The sequence below is a fragment of the Poecilia latipinna genome, unplaced genomic scaffold, assembly GCF_001443285.1.
Source record: "Poecilia latipinna isolate Pla-1442-1.1 unplaced genomic scaffold, P_latipinna-1.0 Scaffold1175, whole genome shotgun sequence".
NCBI lineage: Eukaryota > Metazoa > Chordata > Actinopteri > Cyprinodontiformes > Poeciliidae > Poecilia > Poecilia latipinna.
The window spans coordinates 129386-155199 of NW_015113791.1; the positions used below are offsets into that span (position 1 = coordinate 129386).

At 42.3% G+C, this 25814-nt stretch overlaps 1 protein-coding gene across 10 annotated transcripts in view; it reads right to left on the bottom strand.

Annotated features, from left to right (window-relative positions):
* The window catches only part of slc4a3 (solute carrier family 4 member 3), a 34723-nt gene extending 12675 nt beyond the window's left edge, over positions 1-22048 (bottom strand). For 2 of the 10 annotated variants that reach the window (XM_015053321.1, XM_015053320.1), the window contains exons 1-19: positions 21892-22048; positions 18550-18852; positions 16149-16299; positions 15320-15564; positions 15073-15236; positions 13633-13850; positions 8098-8243; positions 7839-8019; positions 7635-7770; positions 4718-4889; positions 3839-3944; positions 3582-3766; positions 2863-3082; positions 2324-2545; positions 2099-2247; positions 1744-1938; positions 1075-1251; positions 385-474; positions 148-314 (exon numbers count right to left, since the gene is read on the bottom strand). In XM_015053321.1, coding sequence (XP_014908807.1) covers positions 148-314; positions 385-474; positions 1075-1251; positions 1744-1938; positions 2099-2247; positions 2324-2545; positions 2863-3082; positions 3582-3766; positions 3839-3944; positions 4718-4889; positions 7635-7770; positions 7839-8019; positions 8098-8243; positions 13633-13850; positions 15073-15236; positions 15320-15564; positions 16149-16299; positions 18550-18591 — 2966 coding nt within the window. In that variant the 5' untranslated portion in view covers positions 18592-18852; positions 21892-22048. Of the gene's footprint in view, positions 1-147; positions 315-384; positions 475-1074; positions 1252-1743; positions 1939-2098; positions 2248-2323; positions 2546-2862; positions 3083-3581; positions 3767-3838; positions 3945-4717; positions 4890-7634; positions 7771-7838; positions 8020-8097; positions 8244-10993; positions 11522-13632; positions 13851-15072; positions 15237-15319; positions 15565-16148; positions 16300-16674; positions 16963-17271; positions 17360-18549; positions 18853-21891 lie in introns of those variants that run through there. The other 8 variants (XM_015053327.1, XM_015053325.1, XM_015053323.1 and 5 more) reach the window with 8 other exon arrangements.
* Between the last annotated feature and the right edge of the window lie 3766 nt (positions 22049-25814).

Here is a 25814-nt window from a genome sequence, read left to right on the forward strand (position 1 = left end):
TCCGGCCCCCCACCAGAAAAGGGAAAAGTTATGTGGCCCTCACAGGAAAAAGTTTGGGGACCACTGCTTTAAATACATGAGATTAATATCAACATTCTGAGTTTTCTATCTCCGTAAACATCCTGGTGTGTCGCCGGGGAGACGCACGAGGTGATCTGCGTTTCCATAAAGATGAGGATGAAGACGAGGAGAGCGGGAACGATGGACGCTCCCATCATCCATGTTGGGAACGGCTGCTTGTCTCCGAACGGACTGATGAGCCAGCCTCTCTTGTCGGGAGATGTGACGGAAAACCCAGACGGCACGTTGAGTTTCTGGAAGACAAACGGAAAGAGATGAGACCTCCGTAATGTCGATGTGACGGACGCCACGGCCTGAGCTCACCTGAGTGTAGGTGTCAGGAATGGAGATGTCCACCAGTACGGACAGCAGGATGGAGATGGGAATCCCAAAGTCGCCGATAATTCTTCTAGCCTGAGAAAGAAACGTGAGAAAACGTCAAAAAACAGCAAATTAACCAGGATTATGGCAGCTAAAACCGTTAAGAAGATCCTAATCTCAACTGAGTGAGGAGGAGGATCCCTCGTTTCCACTGATGGCATTTGGTCATTTTATTTTAATACATGCTACTATACGCCATTTCATTCTACTATACATTTTACAGTCCAACCAATAGTGGGCACCGCCAACTAAAGAGTTAGATGTGCTAACCCTAGAGCGCTAATCATAAAATTAGTTTCACACATGCTAAATGCTACACCAACATGGTATGTAGAGGAAGCTAATGCTAAATGCTACACCAACATGGTATGTAGAGGAAGCTAATGCTAAATGCTACACCAACATGGTATCGAGGCTTCAAACAGAGGGTTGGACATCATTTCATATTTCTCAGTGGTTTGATAAAAGTGTTTACAGAGTTTATTTTTGATCGGCATGCGTCGTTGGAATCTCAAGAATCTTCACTTTCCCATTATTTATAAAATATGCATGTACATTAAAAGGATGCCGCAAAAACGCATAATGTGATGCTAACATGTTAGCATAAACCCGGTAAGAGGTGAAAACTGTTACCTTGCCGCCCAGAAAGCGACTGTTTCTGAACTTCCTGAGAAAAAAAGCAACGAAGAAGGTTCCTATCATGAGCACCAGGGACAGGAGGGCCGTGTTGGGCTGGTTGAGGACCGGACTGTCCACATCCACGGTGGAGTCCGACGGGTAAACCGTCATCAGCGGATGCTCCTTAAACACCTGGAAGCAAGAAGATGCTACGACCGTTAGCCGCACTGAGAGGGGTTAGCTTAATAAGGGGAAGATATTCATCGTTTAACTGTTCAGCTTCGCTGAAAACAAAGTTTGGCGTCAGGACATAATATGTGAAAAGATCGATCTTCTCCCTGAGCTGCCATCGCCGTCTGAAGAAATGCAACAAAGACAAACAATAAGAGCCAGGAGGAGGGGCTTAGCGCTGTCAATCATCCTCATGTACTCGCTATTAGATGTGCTAATTGTGGAGAAACAACTTAGTTACTGGAAAATCATTTATCTGCCGTCATTGGTCGCTATGCTAAGCAGCATAGCGACCAATGACCCTATGCTACCCTCATTGGTTGCTAGCATTCAAGGTTATTTGAAATAATCTTGAATGCTAGCCTAGCTTGCAAGGTTATTTCTAGTTAGCACTGAGAGAAGGCAGATTATCTGTCTCACTCCAAGAAAGTGTTAAAAGTACAAATCTGTGACCTTGATGAGCTTGGAGAAGGTTTCGTAGATGAAGATGAGAGAAATGAGGAAGGCAAAGATCTCCTGGGTGAACGGCGAGATGTAGCGGACCAGGAAACTTCCCTCTGCCGCCACGATCACCAGGACGATGAAGATGAGCCAGAAGCCGATCCAGACGCGGCCGGTCAGGTACTCAAAGTCATGCGCCTGACAGAACTGAGACAGACAAGGAGTTAGCGAGCTAACCAAAGCTAACTGATGCTAACCAAGAATAAACTACCCTAACTGATGCTAACCAAGAATAAACTACCCTAACTGATGCTAACTGATGCTAATGGGCGCCAACAAGTCCTAACCCTGTTGGCTGGCTGGTCACCTTGTAGAAAGCCTCTTCGAACACCAGCAGCGGTCCGGAGAAACCGATGATGAGGAGCGGCTGACCTGCCAGCAGGGAGAAGATAACTCCCAGTGTTGCCGTGGAAACGATGAGCTCGGTCACGCCCATCAGGCCTTCGGTTTTCTCCCCTGGAACGAGAGTCAGAGCAGAGGAGCGTCAGCGGCGGAGCGTCAGCGGCGTGGATGCTATGGCGACGCGGATTACCCAGCAGGCCTCCGAACGTGATGGTGGGCGACAGCGCGGCGAAGTAGATGAAGATGACGGCGGCGACGCACTGCGTGTCCAGGGCGTCCCGCAGGTCGCTGACGTACTGCGGGTAGCGGCGCCGCATGTCGTGGATCAGGCCCCCGAACGGGACGCCTGAGCGCTTCAGAGGGTCCACTTCCTGTTCCGCCTCCTCCTCTTCCTCTGGACTCGCCTCGGCTGCAGGGAGAAAGATACAGGTCAGCGGGGTTCAAGCTGTGGTGCGGGGGCCTTTTAGGCACTTGATAAGGAAATAAAACAGTTGATACATAAATGAGGAAATAAAGTTGAAAAGGGGGAAAAATAGGAAGAGAATCAAAACTAACAAATAGAAACATTTTAAATAAAGAAAATAATGAAAAGAGTAAATAAATGATAAATCTGAAAATAAAAAATAAATGAGCAAACGGGGAACAAAAATAAGGATGTAAAAAATGAAAAAGTAAACAACTAAGTGAGGAATTAAAGCGCAGTGCTTGCTGCGGGTTCTGGCCCGGTACCTTTGCTGTCCTGCTCCACTCCGTAGGCGGTCTGGAGCTTCTTGCCTTCTCGCTCCCTCCTCTTGCGCAGCAGCTGCTTCTGGAAGTCGGCCACCGTCTTCAGCAGGTCTTTGCCCTCCACGTCCGACGGCGGGATGACGATGCTGCAGTCCAGGAACTCGTTGATGCCGTTCAGGAGGTCCTGCCTGTCGTCTGCGAAGTACGCCACCTCATGGAAGTTCTGCAACCAAACAGAACCGGACCGGACAGTAATGAGACAATATTAACAGCAACATGTCCTGGATGACCATCGGTTTTTGGTAAGCACTGCTAATCCACCTCCTTTGCTTTTGCAGCTTCTCTATGTGGCCGTTTGGTTAGAAAGATGCTGGAGTAGGGGATCTGAATGTTGGCCGATGGATGGTTTGACTTTCCCCCTCCTCTCTCCGCTGCTCTGCATCCATGAAGCTACAATGCTATGAACAGCATGTGTGCCGTCACTAGCATGTTGACTAACATTGATTTACTCCATTTAGTATCATCATAAGTTTAGCCTTAATGTCAAAACTAGCTAAAATGCTAATGTTAGTTCACTGCTACCATTAGTATGTGCGCTATAACTAGCATGTTGACCAACACTGACTTACTCAATTCAGAATGCAAACCTTACGAGCTTCAATGCTAACAGTTGGGCAGAGAGTTATGTCTTAAACTGAGTCCGCAGGCGTTGAAACATGAACCTTTTCAGACATTAGCGTGGCGAAGGAGCGTCCGATCTCGTGGTAGTCCACATTGGACTGGCTGGGGCCGAGCAGGACGAAGAGAAACCGGACCGGGACGGGAACCTCCAGCACAGACTCCAGGAGGACGGCCTCGCTCAGCCGGACAAAGGCCATGGCGGGCTGCTCCAGGAACTCCACCGATCCTGAGAAACGAGGAGCGGCTTTATCTCCGTCACCGGCAGGACTTTCAAAAATAACGATGTGGAAACGCTTACCGACTAGAACAATGACGGCTTCGGCGTCTTTGGGAATCTTGGCGAGCAGCTTGAGGGACCTGGCAGCAGCTGGATGATGCTCCGGAGGCACAGGGTGGAGGGATTTCTAGGAAGGAAGAACAGCGGAGAGGTCTCCCTCTTTACTGCCACGTCCAACACGTGAGAACCGAACAGAAACCTGTTTACTGGTGCGTCTCAAGTCCTAATGCAAACCAGAAACTCCTCCTCTGAGCTGCAAGCTAATAAGACTCTGCCTCACAGATCAGCAGGAAGCGGTGTGCTGCTCCTTCAGACTAGCCAGGAGCAGTTAGCAAACTGTGTTAGCAAACTGTGCTAGCAAACTGTGCTAGCAAACTGTGCTTGCTAACACCAGGTGTTAGCAAACACCTGGTGGAGCATGTATGCTGTCACTAGCATGTTGAGTAACATTTATTCACTCTGTTCAGTCTGTTAAATTGAGATTTTACATCAAAATTAGCTTAAATGCTAATGTTAGTGTAACTGCTACCATTAGCATGTACGCTATCACTAGCATGTTGATAAACATCGATTTACTCTACTCAGTATAAAATACCGTAGCGTGCAAGATAAGATTAGATCATATTCCAAAGTTAGCTAATATGCTAACTTTGGAATATGCAGCGCTGGTAAAAATGTGGTTAAAGGGTTAACATGGGAGCCATGTTGTAATGACTTTCTGAAGGTAGAGATCCTGAAAGAGCAGAAGCTTCTTAAGGATACACAGCCCTAATTTCAAGACATTAAATTTGATTTACATTCCATTTTTATAGCAACTGAAGTTAGCATAGTTACTGGATTGCGCTGTAAAATGGCTCAATGTGAATAGAGAGCACACTGTACCGGCCCTTTAATTCTTACAAAGAGGCTGACGAAGACGTCCTGCTTCGGGTCGTACACCGGCCCCTTGTCGTCGTTCTCCTCGGCCACCAGGGGCAGGCTGGTCTCCTGGACGTGGTTGTGGTTGAAGCTGCCGTGGAGACTGCCTGACGACTGGTGGCGGTGGAAGCGGTGCTTCAGGTCGCTCGGGTGGCTGCAGAGGAATCGGAGAAACCAGGACGAAAAGTCAGAGAAAAGCAAATATAACTCCACTGTTCAGTGACTTTCTGAGTTTCTTTCTAGGAGCAGCAATTCCTTCAGACGATGTTCTCCTCATCCTCTCATTAAGACAGAGCCAAGACGTCTGGACTGGATCCTTGTTCTACGGTGGCCCAAAGGGGCCAACAAAGCCACAATGGAAGTCATGCTAATGAAAGGCATGTTAATAAATGTAATTATTGCTAAAATTGGGTTTATGCTAAAACTGAAGTTATGCCCATACTGAATATATGCAAAAAATGGAAGAGATGCTAAAAACAAAAGCTTAAGTTTTAGCCTCAGTTTTAGCATAACGCAGGCTAAAACCAGTTATGCTAACACAAATTTTATTCTAAAATTAAATTCATGTAAACATTTAACTTGTACTAAAACTGAAATTACAACAGAATAAAATATATGCTAAAACTGAAGCCATGCTAAACAAACTGATCTAAATCAGAACTTATTGTTAAATGGAAGCTATGCTGAAACAGACGTAACTTCTGCTGTGCTGTTTTTAGCTTGGCAGGTTGCTAACCCTTCCAGGCTACTGAATTATTCTGGCACATTTAATCCCAGAATGCATCTCCAGTCTGCTAAATTCCAGTTGCTTCAGTTGTATTATTATGACGACATCATTCATCATCTTTCTGATCCAAAACATGTCAACATCTCAGACTAAGTATTTTCATTTGGAGCCATTTATTTCAGACGGCATCTAGATCCATGTGAAACGACGACGTCTAAGAATATCTGACTTATTTACAGTAAAAGGGGACAAACTTGGCTAAAGCGTTTCTCGGTTTTTACGGAGGTGTGGATCTGCAAAGAGAACTGAATTTTGGCCTTTTACTGTGTGAGATAAATGTCATTGTTTTTGTCAAATAAATGAGAACATGAATAATACTGTTTTTGTTTAGACGGACAGCTTGGGCAGCCTGACCCGAACAGAGCCTTTAAATTCATCGTTGTTGCTCTTCGTGCGTGTCGTGGCGATCACATCCCAGCCTCCTGGACAGGAATTTTTCCCACTAGCTCGGGTTTTTCAGCAGATTCATTACATCACCGCCGGGTTACATCACCGCCATCATGAGGTCCACATGGCCCTGTAAGAGCGCCCGTGAAATTGGACGTGACATCGCCCCGAGACAAAAGAGCGCAAAGTGGAGCGCTAAGCCACGCTGATGTCAGGCGGCTCCCTCTGGGGCCGTTAAAGCGCTCAGAGAAATGAGCTGGGTTTCAGCAGCACCTAAACGCGCCTCTGACCGTGTCGTAAATCTGATCCCTCCGGCCGGCGATGACTCTAACAGCGGCGTTTGTTTTTCCCAAACGAGCAGCCGCCTGAGACGCCCCGGGGATTCACGTGGAAGGCGAAATGAGCGCATGAAGACCAGCTGGTGGTTTGCTTCGCTCCATCTGTCGAGTGCTGAAAGCAGCCAGCTCATTCTGCTGCTGCATACACAGGCCTCAGCTGGCAGGTTAAAGGTGAAAGGTCATGAACCAGTCTGACTGCTTGGACAAGTTTAAGGAGAAAGCCTCTAATCTTTAGAAACAAGATGGCGGCAGGACTGAGGTTAGCAGAGCTGCTTCTGGATGACGACGTCCTCATTTCTCACTCTGGAAGGAATCCTGAAGTCACTTCCTGTTCTTCACCTCCAGCAGTGGGAACCGTTAGTTAAGAAGCTAGCTGTGCTAACCCTAAAGCACTAATCAGAAACATTAGTTCTGCTAATGTTTAGGAGCCAACACAGAACTTAGCAGGAGCTAATGCTAAATCACAATATAAACATGGCATCTACCACAAGCTAATGCTAAGCTGCTATATCAATGCAGTAGTTAGCGGAAGCTAAAGCTAAGTCTACTGTCCATGTTTTATTTTAGATGTTGAACTTTATTCAGCTGAAGGTTTACAGAACATTAAAGTAAATTAAAACGTATCTGGGAACATTGATTTAGGGGAAGCAGTTAGCTTCCCCTAAATCAATGTTAGGGGAAGCTAACTGCTCCGAATGTTTTCAAAATGAGCAACATGTGGATTAGCGCCAACAGTTGGTTTCCTCCAGTGTCGCAGAGTAACTGTGCTCTGTTAGGTAAGAACGGATCGATTCATTGATCAGCTCAGTTCAGGACTCACCGATCAATAAGTTGGATCAGTGGAGAAAGCTTCGGACAAATTAATTGGATCTAAATCAGCGCCATCACCTCATGATGTGTTAGTCGCTTCTGCTTTTGGAGGAGAGTTTGACTTTTTACTAGAGGAAGAACCAGGTAAATATTTAGGATCAGACGTCCAGCTGGTGAAAGGAAAAGCCTTTCGCTAGCTTTAAAATAAATGACTTGGTTCTCAGCAGTGAAGTGATGAAAGGATGCAGAAGTGTCTCCAGGTCTGAATCTGTTAGCTCTTGGTTTAGCGCTTTAGCGTGTTTTGCTAACTTTGAAAAAAAATTAGCTTCCACTGTTTCCCGTTTCCTGAAGCACAAACTGTACAAGAAGGTGAGCAGTGACACATTTTACCCTGTGGAGGGCGACATACCACGTTCTAACACGAGTCTCTGACACATGGCTTAAGTTAGCAATTTAGCATTAGCTCCAGCTAAACGCCACGTTGACATAGCGCTTTAGCAGAACTAATGTTTATGATAAATGTTTAAATATTTGAAAGCGGATCTCTGCAACGCGTAGAACCGGCCGGCCGGCTGACCTGTGTTTGAGAAGCAGCGCTCGCAGAACGCCGGGCCGGTCCTCCGCTCTGATCTGATCCGAGATGATCATGGTTTCCACCACCAGGTGGGCGATGCCGGGCAGAGTGTTCTGCTCCAGGTCCAGAAGGACAGCGCCTGGAAAACAGACAGGAACCAGTGTTGGAACCGGTGAGCACCACCCGGAGCAGGAAGCAGCGGTTTACCGTGTGTGATGGTGCGGCGAAGCTCCAGCAGGCTGCGGAACGACAGCGACGCCACATGAGGTTTTCCCCAGCGGTCCGTTTCCTCCTCCACGTCCTCCTCAAACTTGATCCAACGCGCTCGCTCCTTCCAGCGCATCTCCTGGTCTTTGTCCACGATGAGCTCGTTGAGCTCCACAAACAGCTGCGGAGCAGAAACATCCACTTTTAAACGCCGTAGAGATGCGAAAACGCGTCAGAGCTGCCCCGAAAGGCCGCGGACCTCGTGCGTCTTCTTATCCGCCGCTCGCTTCTTCTTCTTCAGACTGGACAGCGGCGTGGAGCTCATGCTGGACCGCGACATCTGGCAACGTGAGGATTTCTTCACCAGGTGGCGCCGAACGCCGGGGTTGTCCTCAAACCTGTGGCCTGAAAACCCAAACGAAGTCAGAGCGGCAAAAAGACGCAGCGTGCTCAACGTGAAACAACAATCCACCCACAGAGCAACGAGCCACAGATTTACAAAAAGCTGATTAGTGACAAACTCAGGGACATTTTTTGCTTTTACAAATAATCAACCAGCGACAAACCTAGAGAAGTGAGCAACTTTGTTTTTAAAACAGAGACTAGCAGAGAGTCGAACACTTCTGAGAAAAACTGAAACCATGTTCTGTAAAATATAGACAAATTTAACTTCTTTAAACATCCTCCAATGCAGTTGCAGGATTTATTTGAGTAGAAAATGCAGATATGTTGGTTTACCCTTAAGATGTTTGGAATAAACATCTGTTTGGCTGGACCTCATAATAGCAACGACAATATTCCAGTTTACAGAAAAATCGTTAAAAAATAAAGCAAGTTAAAATTCAAAGTGACTTACATGATAAATCAACAAGAAACAAATATTATTGACTAGGATCAATAATATTCCAGTTATTAATCAGAAGCAGCGCTGAAGGTCCAACTGCAGCAGACCTTTAAACCGATTTACAACACAAATATTTCAAAGTGTAAAAAAGCCACCAGAGAGAAACGCTGGACGAGTTTCTCTGATCGGAGACTTTAGTCCTGAAACGTTCTGCTGCTAGGCGGCCCACAGTGGGAGGCAGGGGTCAGAGGTCAGCCTGGTCTCCAGCTTCCAGCTGGAAGAACTGAAGCTGTGCACTGACTCCGGATCTGCGACTCCGGATCTGCGCCACTCGGATCTACGTCTCCAGATCTATGACTCCAGATCGTTCCTCTTTGATTACTTCAGGTTTTGTTTTTCATTAGCTATGTCACTTCCACACGTCTCGTTTTAATCGTCTTGGTGTTTGAAAAGGTTCTGAGTCGCCTGGTGGCGCTGTGACGTAGAGCTGCTCATCATAGATCACTTCAGTAAAGATTAACCTCATCAATGTTCCCACCAGCCTGAACAGGAAGTGATCTGCAGCATCTTAGCAGGCAGAATGGATTCATAAAAGTACAAACGTCTCCTGTGAATATCGAAGTTCTGCTGACTGACAGAAAGAGTCCAGGCAGCGACAAACATGTAGCTGCTACGTTAGCTAGCAGAGAAAAGCTACGTTAGCAAAGCTAATTCTGGTACTTTGGCAGTAAGTCCGACAGTAAACATCATTGGTACTTAGTACTGGTACTTAGCACCGACACTTACTACTGACAGTACTGGTACCTGGTACTTGGTACTACACAGAGGTGAGCAGAGAACTAAAAACTGTCATCAGTTAATAGTTGTAATGTTCTTGTTTGTAAGTTGGACAGGAAGGAGAGGAGAGCTGGTTCAGAGCTTGTGGCTTGCTTACTGTTGTCATAGCAACTGCCTACCAAGATGGCTGCCAGCCGTTCATGGAAGTGTGACATCACATGAGATCTGTGTGTTAGTTGTTATAATCTCAGCTAACATGTTGACTTTAACAGGAAGTGGGCTGTGGGGACGCCACCTGAACAGACAAGCTTTTTATTGAAACCCGAAGCTCAGAGATCCTCTCTGTTCTACCGCTGCGCATGAACTCATCATGTTTACTGATCATCTGGTTTCCCTCGATGTTTAAAGATGGCTCCGTTTTACTTCCCGTTTCTGTTTAACAGTGCGGACCCGATGTGATGTTCTGTGGGTCAGAACCGCTGCGTTAGTCAATGAGATGTTTCCGCTCGGCTGCCGCTGACCCGATGGGAGCCGCCGATCGATGCCAGGCAGGAAGTCCCGACTCGATTCTGCAGCGCGCCTCGTGAGATCCAAACCCATCATGGAAAGTCACTTCCTGCTCATCGATCGGTCGTGTAAAAATATCCCAGAATGCACCAGAACTCCAGGACAGTGATGTAATAGTTCCCAGTAACACGAGAGCTAAAACTACAGACAGCAGATTACACTCGCTGAATCGGTAAGGGTCAGAGGTCATTCAGGATTCAGGAGGAGGAAAATGGCCGCATTCATGGCAGAGAGTGAAAGCCAGAACCGCTGCTGACCCGGATCGACAAAACGACCTGAATGAAACGGAAAAAACCCAAAACTTCACAGATTCACATCTAGTTTTATTTTATTCATCTCTTTATTTTATCTCTTTTTTTGACAAGCTTTGCATTTCAGTTCGACTATTTTTGCTCCTCATTCTGTTTTCAAATTATCAAGTTTTTTTTATCTTGTTTAGAAGAAAAAGTTTCTAATTTGGGATCTTGTTCAGATGTTGCATCTAATTAGGTGACCTGTAAAGATGATTTCATTTAGGGGCAACAGACTGGATGAACGACACACCACACTTTCCAGGTGTTTCCGTCATCCTTTCCTTCAGCTCCTCCGTTATTAACTTGGTTCCTGCTTGATGGAAACCACAGACGTAACGAGTTTTCCTGCCAACCTCGGTGGTGGCAGTATGGTGATGTGGGCCTCTCTAGCAGAAGATATGGAAGGAGAATATCTCACCATTTGCTGGGACCAGAAACTGTAAATGATCCTTAACTCACCAGTCAGCCAATTTCTGAATAACTCAAAAAACTAAGTTAAGGTTTTGGAGTGTCCTAGTCAAAGTCAGGGAGATTCTGCTGCAAAACCCTCCAGTGAGGCTGAACTGAAGCTATTTAAGTGGGAATCTCGTCCACAGTGAAGATGCCCCACCGGTTCCTGCTGGTTCTGGATGTTTTCCCTCCTAATGAAGGGAAGCTCGGCGGTTTGGACTCACGGCTCGGTTCCTGCGGCGCCTCCAGGTGGCTGTGGATCGACTCCAGCAGGTCGTAGTCGTCAAAGTCCAGAACAAACTCCTCAAAGTCCTCGAAGCCGTCTGCCAGGGAGAAGGAGCCCTGGCGCTCGTAGTGCTGCGCGGCGGCGCCGAGGCCGCGCAGCACGCTGCAGCGCCGCTCATGCTGCGCGTCAGAAGGGCCGATGCCGCGGCTCGCCCGTCCCTCAACGTCTGTCATCTCCAGCGCGCGATCCGCCTGCCGGCCGCCTCTCCGCTGCCGGTCGCTCTGATCATCCAGCGATCCGGACCGCGAACCGAGCCGACACGCTGCGAGGGCACAGAAACCAGAACCTGCGGCCTGCTGGCAGCGCGGAGGCCAATCTGAGGCTGCAGGATGGAAACGGAGGTATTGATGCCGCGGTGGCGCCGCCCTCTTATCGACGGATTCAGAACGGGGGGAGCGGATCAGGGCAGGACGCGGAACGACCTCTATTCCGCTGCTCCTCTTTCCAAAACAGCTTCTGACACGCCGCCCTCACTGAAAACCACAAGCTTTCATTCAGAAAGTCTTCAAGCTGAAAGTTTCCCTCCTTCAGTTTGACGCCGTCGACTTTGGACAACAGATGAAACATTGACCGACTTATTGATAAGCATCAATAAGTTGATGCTTATCAACTTATTGATGCTCGTATTCATTCTCCAAATGAATATGGAGAAAAAAAATGTTCTCTGTTGTCGTTTTATTTCTTCTGCTTTGATGACATAAAGCATTTGAGCTCCCTCATTGACAACATGTACAAATAGACTTGATTGATTGATTGATTGATGTCTTTATTTGAGAAAAGTTTATTTCAGATGTAGAACCGGCAGTAAAAATGTCTCCTGGACGAAGCTGCTAAGCTAGCAGGCTCACTGAGTAACGTTAGATCTGAACCAAACGCGTTGAAGTTAAAGAGATGCACAAAAGACAAGAGGTGATGAAGAAGAGGAGAACCAAACTGATGAAGAGGAGCGAGTCGGTGGGCTTCTAACTCAGCTGTTAGCAGTTAGCATCAGGATAAAAACATTTTCTCTAGTTTGTAAGAAACATTTGTTACAAAAGACGTAAAGATGCTACATGCATCCATTTATTACCTCCCAATTTGTTTTGACTTTGCCTAGCTAATAGCATTAGCTCTTGCTAATGGCATTAGCACCTGCTACTGGTTTAGCTACAGCTAATGTCGTTAACTAACTTTATGAAGCAAAGCACTATCCTGTTGCTGGAATATGCTGTGCAAATAATCTCATTGATAATTAGCGGTGTTAGCTCATGCTACTGGCATTAACTCTAGCTAATCCTGCAGTTGTAGCTAACAGCATTAGCTCCTACTGATGGTGTTAGCTTTAGCTAATCATAACAGTTGATCACAAGTCAATAACCTAATATTTTTAGGTTATGAGAAAATGAAAACATTTTAGTCAAATGTGTTTAGCTAGTCGAGGATCCGTTCAATAAACATTAACTGTTAGCATAGCTACTACTGTTAGCCTGTGTGTTGCCAGGTTGGTTTCATTCCAGGCCTTTAGTGTTCAAAAAAAGGAACACAGGAAGCTAAAGTCTGAAAGTAACTAAATATGAAATATCAGTCCGTCTTCCTGTTCCGTGTTTTTGCAGAGCAGCTGCTAGCCTGCAGCCTGCATGCGACGCGCTGCAGCTTTCAGGGCAGATGGCTCTGAGCCATCGATGGCCGCTCCGCTCTGGTTGATGCAGGAACCGCCAGAGGCAGGGTCGCCGCTGAAGGGGAATCGACTCCACCGCCAGTTAATTAACGCCTCCTGACTCTGAAACCTGCTTTTCTCTCCACACACAGGAACTCGTTAGCGCTTCCACTGCAGATAGCTCCTCTGGAGAAAAACACTCCGGAAATTATGTCGGAGAAATTATAAGGATTTATGAGAAAATCTCCTATTAAAAGATTCAGATGAAACTGACACTTTGTCTTATTTAGTTTTCATGTTAACAGGTGCAGCTGAGCTTCATCAGCTTCACCTAAAATGCAACTAAAAGTCAGATTTTTCTCTTTGTTTAGTTTTACTTAAGTTTGAAAAATGTGCAAAATTCTGTGGTATTTTTTACCAAATATTCACCACGTTTGGGCTTCAGTGTATTTAATCTTATAAGTTATACTGAATATAATTTTGGCATTAATACTCGTATTATTCATTTATTCCTTGAGTACTTTATTTTTAGTTTTAAGAACCTGCTTTGTATTTATTTACTTCATTTTAATACTTTAATTATTTCCTTATTTTTATGTAATATTTATGACTTTAGATTTTATTTCATTTATTGATTACTTGTATTTTTATTTATGTTTCTCTGCTTTAATAAATTCACCTCGCATTAAATAAGGTGAAGTTTTAATTCTTTAGAATAAAATCCTGCCGTTCATCTCAGCAGTGTTTGTTCCACTCAGCCAGCAGGTGGCGCCAGATCTTCACTATAAAATATAAACTGATTTTGTGGCGCTTTAGAAAAACTTTTATAATAAAATAAAACAGATTTGATCATATTGGCAGAAAGATTCAACAGAATTTGATTGATTTGAACTTAACTTCATATAACTTGATGAACCAACAGAATAAAAATCAGATCATACTTTTCATGTCGTCCAGGTCGGCGCTGACCAACATCTGGGCCTCGGCCTCGTCGGTGGGCACCTGCTGGTAGACGGCGGCCTCCATGGCGGTCATGCTGCCGATGCAGAGCCGCTCCCGCAGGTCGTAGTTGCTGCGCTGGGTGGCCATTAGCCGATGGTGGACGGCTTTACGCCGCAGCCAGCCGCGGCTCGGCGCCGGACTGACGGCTTCCGACGCACTGATAAGATCAACAAAAGGAAAAATCAGCAAATGTTTCCATTAGCTACTAAATCCAGCTTTGTTTAATTTTAAATGACTAAACCAGAGTTTTCTGTTGACACTGTGTGAATTGTAATGGTGCAGGATGGCCAGCAGGGGCTCTGATGGAAACCTGAGTCGGTTCTGCCCGACCCAATCACCATGGAGCCCCGGGCCTCCCGCAGCAAAACGCCATGCATGATTCAGAATCAACAAATTATTCATATTCTGCATGTCAGGCGCCCAGCCGGCTCAATTAATATGCAACATTCAGGGTCCAGAGCTCCTTACTGGTTCCTACTGGAAACAGTTACTGGTTCTAATGGTTTTATGTAAAAACAAGAGAAGGAGAAAATATCCTTCCGTCACGTTTCCTCTGACTTTATGATCCGTGTTCAGAAGATAACCGGGTGTCAAACTAAAATCCACCTTCGAATGCAAAAAAAATCTTTTTTAATTGTTATTGTTTTATTCTTTAAGTTGGTTATTTTGTTTCAAATAATTTCATATTTATTATTTTATATTTAGTATTTATTTTATGAATACATTTTCTTTATTATTTTATTTTATATTCAGGACTTTTTCATTTTTAATAATTACATTTAACTTTTTATTCATTTATTTCATTTTTATTCCTTTATTTTTTAATTTTATATTTAGTATTCATGAACATTTAATTTCATTCTTATTATTTTATGTGTATTTTTTATTCAATTAAAATTTTATTCCTTTATTTTTTAATCTTATATTTATTTTCAGTTATTTTAATTTTATCATTTTATCAGTGTATTCTTGTATTTTATCAATTATTTTATTTCTGTACTTCAGATTTTTTTATTTTGTATTCTGTATTATCATTAATTGCTTTCCTGCACATACAGAAATAAAATCACTTGACCTGGGGTTGCTAGGTAACGGGGCTCAGCTGGGGTTGCTAGGTAACGGGGCTCAGCTGGGGTTGCTAGGTAACGGGGCATGGAAGTGACTTAACATTCGGGGCATTTTTGAAACGGCTTGTTTTCTAGAGACGAAGAACATGAACTTATCACCAGAAAACAGCTGGTGGGCTTTTTAAGTGTTTGGCTTGTTTTTAGGAGCAGTAGAAACATAAATGGATATACAAAAACATCAGATATGGGGGAAAAGAGACGGTGAACTTTTCAAACTGTAGCTTCTGTTCAGGTTTAAAGGGAACAGTGAACCTTTGGGAAGCTGCTTGTCCTCCATCTTTCTCCTCGGTTCTGTCGTTATTCGCCGCCTCCTTTATCAGCGTGAGCGCCGTTTTCCTGGAACGCTCTTCGTTTTCCACGTGGACGGCAGCAAGTCGTAGCGGTTCCTCCAAGTCTTCTTGGCTCCCAAAGCTAAACTGAGAGGAAGACGAAGCTCAGTGAGAAGAGAGGAAAGGTCCGTTCATTCAGCGGGAACGTTTGTTTCTCAGACTTATTTTACCTGCGGCTGGATGTCGGGGAACTCGGTGGGCGTGGCGGTCGCCAGGCGTCCGTCGGCGTCAGACTCCGCCTCTTCCTCGTCTACTTCCTGGATGGTGGGCGTGACGTCGGAGGGCGGCAACGAGGTTTTTTTTTTCTTGCGTTTCTTCCTGTGCCTGCGGTCGGCGCCGTGCGGCCGCTTGCGCTGCGGCGTGGGCAGGTGGGTGGATAACGGGTGGTGTGTGTGGAGAAACGTGTGTCTGTGATCTGCCAACGAAACAAAACACTAAACTGGATCTGAAGAAGGAAAACGTTACAACAGCTCTGATTCAGTTAGCTTTAGCTCTCAGTGTGTTTGATAGCTTCTACTAGCATTTATTAGTTAAACTCTGTTTAGTTTCTATTAGCTTTGACTGGGTAATGAATACTTAACAGAAGATTAAATGATATTCGATTATTTCTATAGACAAATGGCTTGTTCGTCAGCTAATGGCTAACTAAAGAGGAAAAGACTAGCCATTAGTCTGTTTGCATAAGCTAATTGCTAATGCTAATGACATGTCTGCTAGTAGCATAAGCATAGTGGCGGACTTATGCTAGTCTGCCATTTTGTGAACTAGGAAAATTACGTAGAGCCGTCATGTGATGTAAACTGCTTTAGTGGGAAAAATAAAATCTGTTTCAGTTCAAAAGGCTAATAAATAGATTCATAAACGGCGAATATCTCTAATGGTTTAGTTTCATAAATATGTCATATAGTTCCAGTTAGTTATAGTTTAGCCATAAAGCAGCACATAAAATGAATCAACATTAAGCTAAATGTGTTTATGAACCTGTGCCGCCAGGCTTACACTCAAAGTCCTTCTCGGTGTAAAGTCGGCCCATCCGCTCGGCGCTGCAGGACGCCGAATCTCCGATGACGTCTCTGAAGCGCTCCACAGACAGAGCCTTCTCCCAGCTCTCCTCCTCCTCCTCAGCTGCATCCTGATCCTCCACCTTCACCTGGAGGAAAACAGCACAAAACACATTTAAAGTCTCCAACTCCATTTACACCCAAAGATAAGGGAATAATTCAGTTTTTGGTTTACTGACGATGGATGCTAACGCTAGGCTAACCTCGTAACACAAGTCGCAAAAATAGGGGAATTAAATTCTTAAAGTACAAAAATAAAGTCGCAAAAATGTGAGAATAAAGTTGAGCATCTTGTGAAGTTTTAGTTTAATAAAATATAAATTCCTCTGCATGAAAACAATCTGTCTCTCTCTGCATTTACAGCCCAGGTAAACTCCATTCACCTCAAATGTAACATTCGAAAGCCTCTATATATTAATCTAATTGAATTTTATTTGTTACTGAATATTTTAGAAATATTCTACCTTTAATCTGAGAATCTCCCAGACAACAGAAAGAAGACCGCGTCTTTAAAACTGCAGCTGCAGGGAAAACAAATCAATGCATCGAAGTGCTAAGCAGCAACAGAAAATAATGCTCTTCTTTCCCTGGGGGGCTGGGGGTGTGTCCTCTCCATGCGGAGCTTCTGATTGGTCAGAACCCTCAAACAAGTCGCTGACTCAGCGTCTGATTGGTGCTGACCCAGGAAGTAGTCTGATCCCTGAGCGGACTCAGGTTTCTGAGGCGTCCATTAGCCGCTAATCACCAGAGGGACGTGGGGATGGGATGCATTTAATGCGCCACCTGCTGCAGGGCGGCGCAGGCGGGGGGCAGCAGGAGGGCAGCGGGTTTCTACCGGGGCAGAAATCCAACCCATCACTGGACAACCCTGAATTTACCCTGAATTTACCAGATGTAATGGAAAATGACTTTTTCCACCAGAAAAAACTATTTCACATGTCTGAATAAGCCAAACATGACGGAAACCTTAAGTTAAATAAAATTAATAATATTTTTCTGTTTATGTTTTTGTTGTTTAAAGTGAAGCACTGGCAGCTTTTATAACTGGTAAAATATTTTACCAGTTTGCAGGTTTCTCTCTGGGCGCTCCGGCTTCCTGCCTCAGTCTAAAATCAGGACTGGTTGTTAATTGGTCTCTAAATTCTCCATCTGTGTGAATAAAAAAATACATTTTATGAGCAAAATATCAGGGTTTCACAGTGGCTCAGTGGTGACACTGCTGCTGGGTTTGAGTCCCAGCCTGGGCTTCTTCCCACAGTCCAAAAAGATTTTAGATTTTACATGGATGATGGAAGAAAACAGAAGCTTGTTTATAATATTATTATTATTATTATGATTCACTGGTTGGTGATGTAAAGCCTCTTCTTTGCTGCACTTTCTGCCCGTCTCTCTGTAAGACCGTCTGAGCGGCTCTGGATCACACACATTTTTGGAAAGTGTGTGTTAAATTCAAAAGGCTGTAAAGGTCTTACCTCCCAGATGTCCTGCCATGTGTGTATGCATGTGTGTGTGTGAGACGTTTCTGTACTTTCACATTCAATCTCAGGATTGCTCAAAACAATTCAGTAGTATCAGCATTTTCATCAGTTTTTGGGGAATGTTTTATTTTACGTAATACATTAATAAATTCTAATATTATTTAAAGTTTTTTTGTTGGTGGTTAACATCACCCAGCAGCTTCTGAAGCCTTGCATTAAATAAAATACAATAAATAAACAAGCTAATAGCTAATAGCTTCCAATAAGCAGTTAGCAGCAGCTAACAGTGATAAAATTAAACGTGGCTAAGATGCACAACGTTAATTATGTTAAGTTAAAGACAGAAAGCAAAACAAATTTACTCATGAAACACTGTATGTGATTAAATTTGTCTAAAATGTTAAAATATAATACTTGTAAATAAACCGAGAGCCGATCCGAGTGCAGACCACGGCCACAGAAAACGGGGGGGGGGGGGGGTTCGGGTGGCCTTGGAAACCCCCAACTGCCAAAGGAAGGCAACGTGAAGTTAGAAAGTTTCTGAAGAAATTTAAACGAAGCCCGTCGATTGGATCCCAGCATTAAGTAAATATGAAAATAAAGTCGTATTACTATCAGAATAAAGTCATCATAGTGTGAGATTAAAGTAATCAGAATATGAGATTAAAGTCGTAATATTACCAGAATAAAGCAATATTAAAACAAGAATAAAGTGATAGAGCAAGAAGTTTTTAATTTAAATGAAGTGTTTTGTCCAGAATGTCAACATTACGTCAGTTTTAGAAATGAAACAAAAGCTTTATGTCTGTAATGTCTTGCCTGGAACAGATAAAACTCACATTAACTTGAAGGAATTCCTACCTGTTGTAGGTTAGCCAGAACATCATGGCCTCCAGTAGCCATGAGTCCAAACCAGCAGCCAACAGGAAGAGTCTCGACTCGCAGGCTAGCTAACACGGCCGAAGGCTAATTTAGAGGAGCTAACGGGCAGGAACCTGTTGATGGAAGAGTTTAACGGGGTTAGGACTGAAGGGGAGGTACGGTTATCGCCATGGGGAGAGGAGGGAACGGATCGGGCGGGAAACTGAGGGAACCTGGAGAAGGACGGGATCAGCCCTTCTCTTTCACCGCAGGGGGTCCAGTAATCCTTTGGGGTGGCATAACCTGAAGGGGAAAGACAAAACGAGACACATCAACCTTTGAGTTATCACTTTCACCTGTTAGAAAGATAAACACCATCAGTATTTATCACTGGATAGGACAGCAACTGTTAGCTGCTATAGCTAGTGATGCCTGTTAGCCGCAATAGCTAGGGATAGCTATTAGTTGCTATAGCTGGTGACGCCTATTAGCCGCTATAGCTAGGGACAGCTATTAGTTGCTATAGCTGGTGACGCCTATTAGCCGCTATAGCTAGGGACAGCTATTAGTTGCTATAGCTGGTGACGCCTGTTAGCTGCTGTAGCTAGGCATTGAGTCATGTCAACAAAATTATCCGTGACAGTTAGTCTTAGCTCATTTATTTCTTCTCCAATTTCTATAAAATATGGCTGAAATTAAAGCTGAGGAAACTGCTTTTGATATATAAAATATGAGTCTATCTAGAGCGGCAGCTAGTGAGTATTTTAGTAATCAAACAATTGGATAAAAGTTGTCCCATTCTACAGATTTTCATTTAACCACTTAAGCCTATTTTATAATATCTCAAATACACTAAGATGTAAATAAACAAATTCATTTTTTAATAAGAAAATAAACATTTTATTGCATAAAATGCAACAACATAGCATTTCCCTATTGTATGTGTCATCATTTTAAGATTAACTGATTCATTTTTGTATTAACTGATTTAATAACTTGAATCTATAGTCTCCTTATAGGAGATTTTTTTTTATTTTTGCACAATTTGAACCACATGAAGCTACTGACAGACAAACGCTGGCTCAGCTTCTGCTCAGACAGCTCCATACTATTTACTACAATGATAATATCAAATGTCTGTGTAATGAGATAGCTTTGAATGGATCAGCTTTAAACGACTGAAGGAGACGGTGATACATGAAGCTGGAGTAATACTCTGTTAGCACACAGTGTGGTCAAAAGGTGAATGATAAATACCAAAACAGAGGCTAGACAGGAAAATAAAACCTGTGGGCAACGACCTCAGATGGAAAGATGAACCGTTGGTATCAAAATAAAGCCAACAGAGTTAGAGCTAAAAAGGAAGTTAATCAGCTTCACCTTTAGCACTGAAAAGCTGCTAACATAGCTTTGTCTTTAGCACTGAAAGGTGGCTAATACAGCTTCACTGTTAGCACTGAAAGGCAGCCAGCAGAGTTTTGCCGTTAGCGCTGTAAGGCGGCTAACATAGCTTTGCTATCAAGGCACAAAACGACAGCTACTAGAGCTTCAACTTTAGCATTGAAAGGCAGCTAACAGAGCTTGACCATTAGCAATGACAGGTGGCTAACAGCTTCAGCTCTGAAAGGCATGGCTGACGTGCTCCACTGTTAGCACTAAAAACCAAAGCTAGCTTCATTGCCTTCATTACACGATGTCCTTCCATTTCCTCTCTCCCAGCTTCTCCTTTAGTTCCTTTGGGTACTGACTGGGAATAAAATCAGCAAACAAAGCAGCTGCATAATTTATAAATAAAACATCCACTGTGGGAAAACATATCGGTTACTTTAGGCAACAAATGTACCGTTTTAATAAACCTTGAAGAAAAGCTCTTGGTTGTACAGATGGGTTGTTGTAAATGATCAAATCCTGTGATTTGGGATTTTTTTTAACACAATTGGACTTGGCATTGTTGCAGAGACATCTTGCAGAGTTTCACAGCCCACACTCACAAACTGACAGGTTTTTCATGCACAGCAAACAGAGAGTGGAAGATTGTGACTTTACTGGAGTTAATCCGACAAATTAAATGCTCCATTCTCCCAAAATGGCTACAACAAAATTAAAATCTATATACATTAAATCCAGAGTCTGAACCTGAAACTATCAGCAGACTCAGAATTCATTTGTACAAAATCAACCTGACAGACTTTAACTGATTTCAGACAGAAGACGGCTCTGGTTCCTCTTTGAAACAAAATACTCACCAGGAAGTTAGCAGCAGTATTTAGCCAATGTGAAAACAAACTTAATATTTAGCAAACTAAACAAGTTTGAAGCTAAGCATTTAGTTTGAAGCTAAATACTCAGCTAGCTATGTAAATATTTTGTATACAGACAAAATATTTAGCATCAAATTAAATGTTTAGTTTTGTAAGTAAATTTAGTTTAGCTTCAAATGAAATTTTTTACTTGCTAACTAAATAGTTAATTTGAAATTAAATAGTTAGCTTGCTAACAAAGCATTTAGCTAGCAAGCTAAACATTTTACAAACATTATTTTGTTTGTTTGAAACTAAATATCTGGCTTACAAAATGTTTAGCCTCAAAGTAAATAGCTTGCTAACTGAACATTTCGTGCTTAGCTTAATAACTAGACATTTAAGTAAACAATTGGTTTGTTAACTAAATATTTTATTTGAAACTAAATATTTAAGCTTGATTCATTAGTATTTAGTTAACAGGCTACATGTTTAGCTGGCTAATACTTAGTTAAGATCTGTTCTACAAATAAACAAAAATAATTAGCTTCAAACTAAATATTTAGCTTGCTAATTAAATATTGAGCTAGATAATAAAATATTTCGTTTAAATCTGACCTTTATATAAATTGATGCTAAAAATAACTTTTTCTCTTATGACAGGCTGAAAACCCCAAATTATCGCTGTTAATTTTTACTGTGTAGCTTTACAAGCAGCACATCCTTACTATAGTTCCTTTTCACAGTAAAATATTGTATTTATATTAAATCTAATCGCAGGTTTGAAGCGCCCGCCTGTCGTGCTGGAGCGGATCTCGGTGTTTGCTGAGTCATGATTCACTGAGTGCCTCTCCAACAGGCTCCCTGTCCTGCAGATCCTCCGCTGCTGCGATGCATTTCCCGCTGCATCACCCAGCTGCAGCACATCAACACTAACCAGGGAAACGGCAGCCTCCGACTCTCCTGACGGTACCTGAACACACCACGCTGCTGTAAAGCTGCACAATCAGCGCTGTAATGTGCAGCTGCTATTTACACGCAACATGCGTGTTTTTGCTGCAGCCACCCACTCGGGATAATTTCCACAGCAGCGGAAACCTACCTGCGCCGTGGCAGCGCAGCCGTCCGGCTGCAGAGGCGGAAAGAGCCGATGTATCCCGCGGCTATGCGCGGAACCAGCCCGACTGCTCCGCGGTTCCGTAACCCAGTAAAGATACGCCAGTCTGCCCACTGCAAGGATGCGACACCACGTGACCGAGGAAAAAATAAAACCCAACACTGCTTCTGTGTTTCACATCTGAATTAAGTCAGTTTTGCTGATTAAGTACATTTAGATCTGTTTTTTTGTTATAATAATAATTATGTAGGTAGAAAAACTGAATAAATTTCTGCCAAAAATTTGAGATTAATTTAGAAAATCGTCAAGAAAAAAAATAAAATTTTCTGCGATTGAAAAGTCAAAAGATTTTCTGGCGGGGGGAAATTGTAAATTTTGAGATCACATTCAGAAATTGTCTAGAAAAAAAATACATTTCTGAGTTTGAATTTTTTTTGAACATTTTTGAAACACTTTTTTATTTTTGAAACTGAGAAATTCCAAATCTTTTCTCGAACATTTCTGAAATTAATCTTAAATTGTCTACATTTTTTCTAGCAAATTTTTTACTTTTGAAACTGAAATTTCTCCTTAAAGGATTAACGGACTTACCAGAAATGTACAAAACTCACAAACACAAAGGTTCCTTTCAGAAAATGGGTAGGTATGAAAAACAAAAAAGAAAAAAAGTGATTAAGTGAACTCATGAAATGATTTAGTTTGTCCAACACCCGTCAGTGGGCGGGGCTGTGGGCGGGGCTTAGGGGCGGAGCGGTTACAGTATAAATTTAATCCTCTATCGATGAACTCTGCTAACCTCTTTCTTTGGTGGCCGCTCTTGTGATGGATCACTAACTTTCCTCTGAGTTTGTAGGAGAAATTTTGATCTGAGCAGATTATCGTCAACATGGTCGATAAAAACAGAAACATGACTGAATGTTTTGGAAAACAACGAAAAGTTTCAGTAGATTTCTAATATCGCCATCTGCTGTATTGGAGTGTCATCACCTGATCTGCAGCGTCTTATCTGGGATCGATTTGTCTTCACTGGATGTCATGAAATCACTAAATACACATTTTATTTGTTTTCTGCATCAGCTACAATAAAACAGACATACATAAGTGAATTGTTATTAAATTATGTAAATATTTGTTTCATGGTTTGTTTAGTTAATGATTTATTTATGCATGTATTTATTTAATTTTGTATCTCACTTTTTATGTGCTGCTGAAAGAGAAGACAAACTGCAGACAATGAATCATTAAAAAAACAAATATAGTCTCAATAAAAAAATCAGTTAGCTTCATTTGTTTCCTGTTAAATTGAACTTTTCTTATTTCATGTTAATAAAAACGGCGAGAATCTGTCAAATAAAAACTCTCTGAAGTTGAATTCATTCATCCCTCCACTAGAGGGCAGCACAACTTCAAATTTAACAACATTGAACTCAAAATATGTTTTTCATTTTTAATGGCTCTTAAATCACTAATCATGAAGAACAGATTAATTATGTGACAAACTTTAAAATAAGTTAAGGACTCTGCTTCACACAGGATGGATTATCAGCATTCAAACTCTTTCTTTCATCTTTATTTACTGCCTTTATTCTTTACTAAACGTGTCTTTAACTTGGAAAAAAAGTTACCATACATAAACTAGAATGACTGAGACACATTGTTTCCAGTTTTGGTTTAACTGGAAGGGTTAGGGTTAAACTCATAAACGTAATCCCTTCAGTAGAGATCCAGCATCGTTTCTCTTTTTTCTGCCCCTCTTTATGAAACCACTCCTGTTGGATGATGCTACGCTTTATTTTTAGTTTGATGGGCTTTGCCAAAAAAACATAAGTTTTATCAGTAAAAAATACAACTAAATCTAATAAAAACCTTCAAAACCAAAGACAAAAGTGAAGCTGTTTCCTCATGATTGTTCACAGAAACTCTGTTTGCTGATTGGATGATGTTTAAAATGTAACTAAACCCTAAATCAACTTTTTTTTTTTTAATAAAATGTCTAAATTGTGCCAAAGAGGTGCTGCCCTCATTGGGGTGAATGGTGGTACTGCATGCGATTTTCTTATTGGTTCTAGTCCAGCTTCGTTGGTGTTTACGTTGCTCAGCATTAAAGCATCTCACTCAGGCGCGCCCCCTGGTGGCGAGTCAGGAGGTGGACTAGCTAGCATTGACTGATAGCGTTTCTCAGCTTTGCAAATTTCAGATTTATTTACATTGTTGACTTTTTGTTGCCATTAAAGTCTCCAGAAACAAATAAAAAAGCGTTAGATTTATTACTAGTAGCTTATTGTTCTTTTAAAGTTGCTAGACGTGTTTCTCGTTTCTGCTTTGACAAAAATTAACTAGATTTGTCGCTAGTTGCTTGGTGAAGAACTTGATTTGTTGCTAATCACTTATTTTAAACAAAGTCATTAAATTTGTTTCTACTTACTTTTTTGACAAAATAATCAGACGTGTCACTTTTTTGAAGAACACTTCAAAATTTGTCACTACTTGTTTTTATTTAGTTGTTAGTATGAATATAAAGCAACATATTTTCTAAGTTGACATCAAACTTTTCCTTTGTCCGGATCATTAACCCCTTGATGTCCTCCACTCATTCCCAAGCTTAGCCACGCCCCTCCGTGTATTTTGGCTCCGCCCACTTTCTAATTTTTCAACATTTGTTTGGGGGCGGGGCTAAGTTTTCACAGGGGTTGGTTCTTCTTTGAGAGCAGCTGGTTGCAGAGGATTTTGTTTGTAGGTATCGCAGTAAAGGGGCTGAATACAGACGCGGCTCAGCAGTCTGTAGGTTGAACTCCGACCTCTGGGGCGTTTGCTGCAGGTTTTCCCTCATTTCCTGTCCGAAAGGCACAGAGAGCATCCATTATCCTCCCTCCACCACACAGTTTAACACCACTGTTGATCTGTCACATAAAATCCAAAAATGTTACTCTTCAATGTGACAAAATGTGTAAAAATATAAAGTGTTGTGAATAATTTTGCAAGCCGTTGTAAATTTAAACTAATAAATGAGATTTGAAAACTGCCACCTCTTCTTATCAGCAGAAAAAAACAACTAATCAGTTAATCACACGATCAATTATCGATTTTTTTTAACGAAAGTTTGGATATTTAATGTTTTTTTCCAGTGTTGAATGTTCTTTAGAAATTAAATTTGTCTTTTTATCTTTGCGAGGATCTGTTTGCATTAATGCCATATACTCTTACTATCAGTTGAAAATTGTCTGAAAATAATATTTTTGTTTACTGCAATAGTTTCTGGAACAGTTTATCCAGAAAAAGTTGTTATTGTGACAGGTTTATTTATAAACATCCAAACTTTTCCACTTCCTGAATGAAAAACTTCCTCTTCTTTTCCACGGTGGCCAAAAGGTGCAAATATGCATCAAACACATGAATGATGCAAACTCCAAATGCATAAACATAATCTCCAACTTTTTAGACCAAATCCGATGCACAATTTTTAATTTCTTCCTTGGAAAAAATTACAAATGACAGAAAATGTTTTAAAAACGTTTTTTATTTCAACCGTTCCTTCTGTGAGTTGACCTGAATTCAAAGTTGAAAAAGAAAAAAGAAAATGATTATCAAACAAGATGGTAGTTCTTAGGTTCGCAAACATTACTCTCAATTATGGAAGCCCAAAAGTGCATTGGTGAAAAAAAAATCCAAAAATTAAATCTTCAGAACCAGAAAATTTGATTAATCTGTCAAACTGAATTATCACCTGGCTTTACATAAACACAAAAAAACAAATGCAACATTAAAAATGCTGCTGTCACAGAAAACAGAAGCGGGAGAGAAACTGCTGCAAATCGCAGAAACAGGAAGCATAAAACACTGCAAACTCACTTTACTAAGCGAAAGTCCTCCTGACCACTAGGGGGAGTCTGGAGTCGGTAATAATAGCC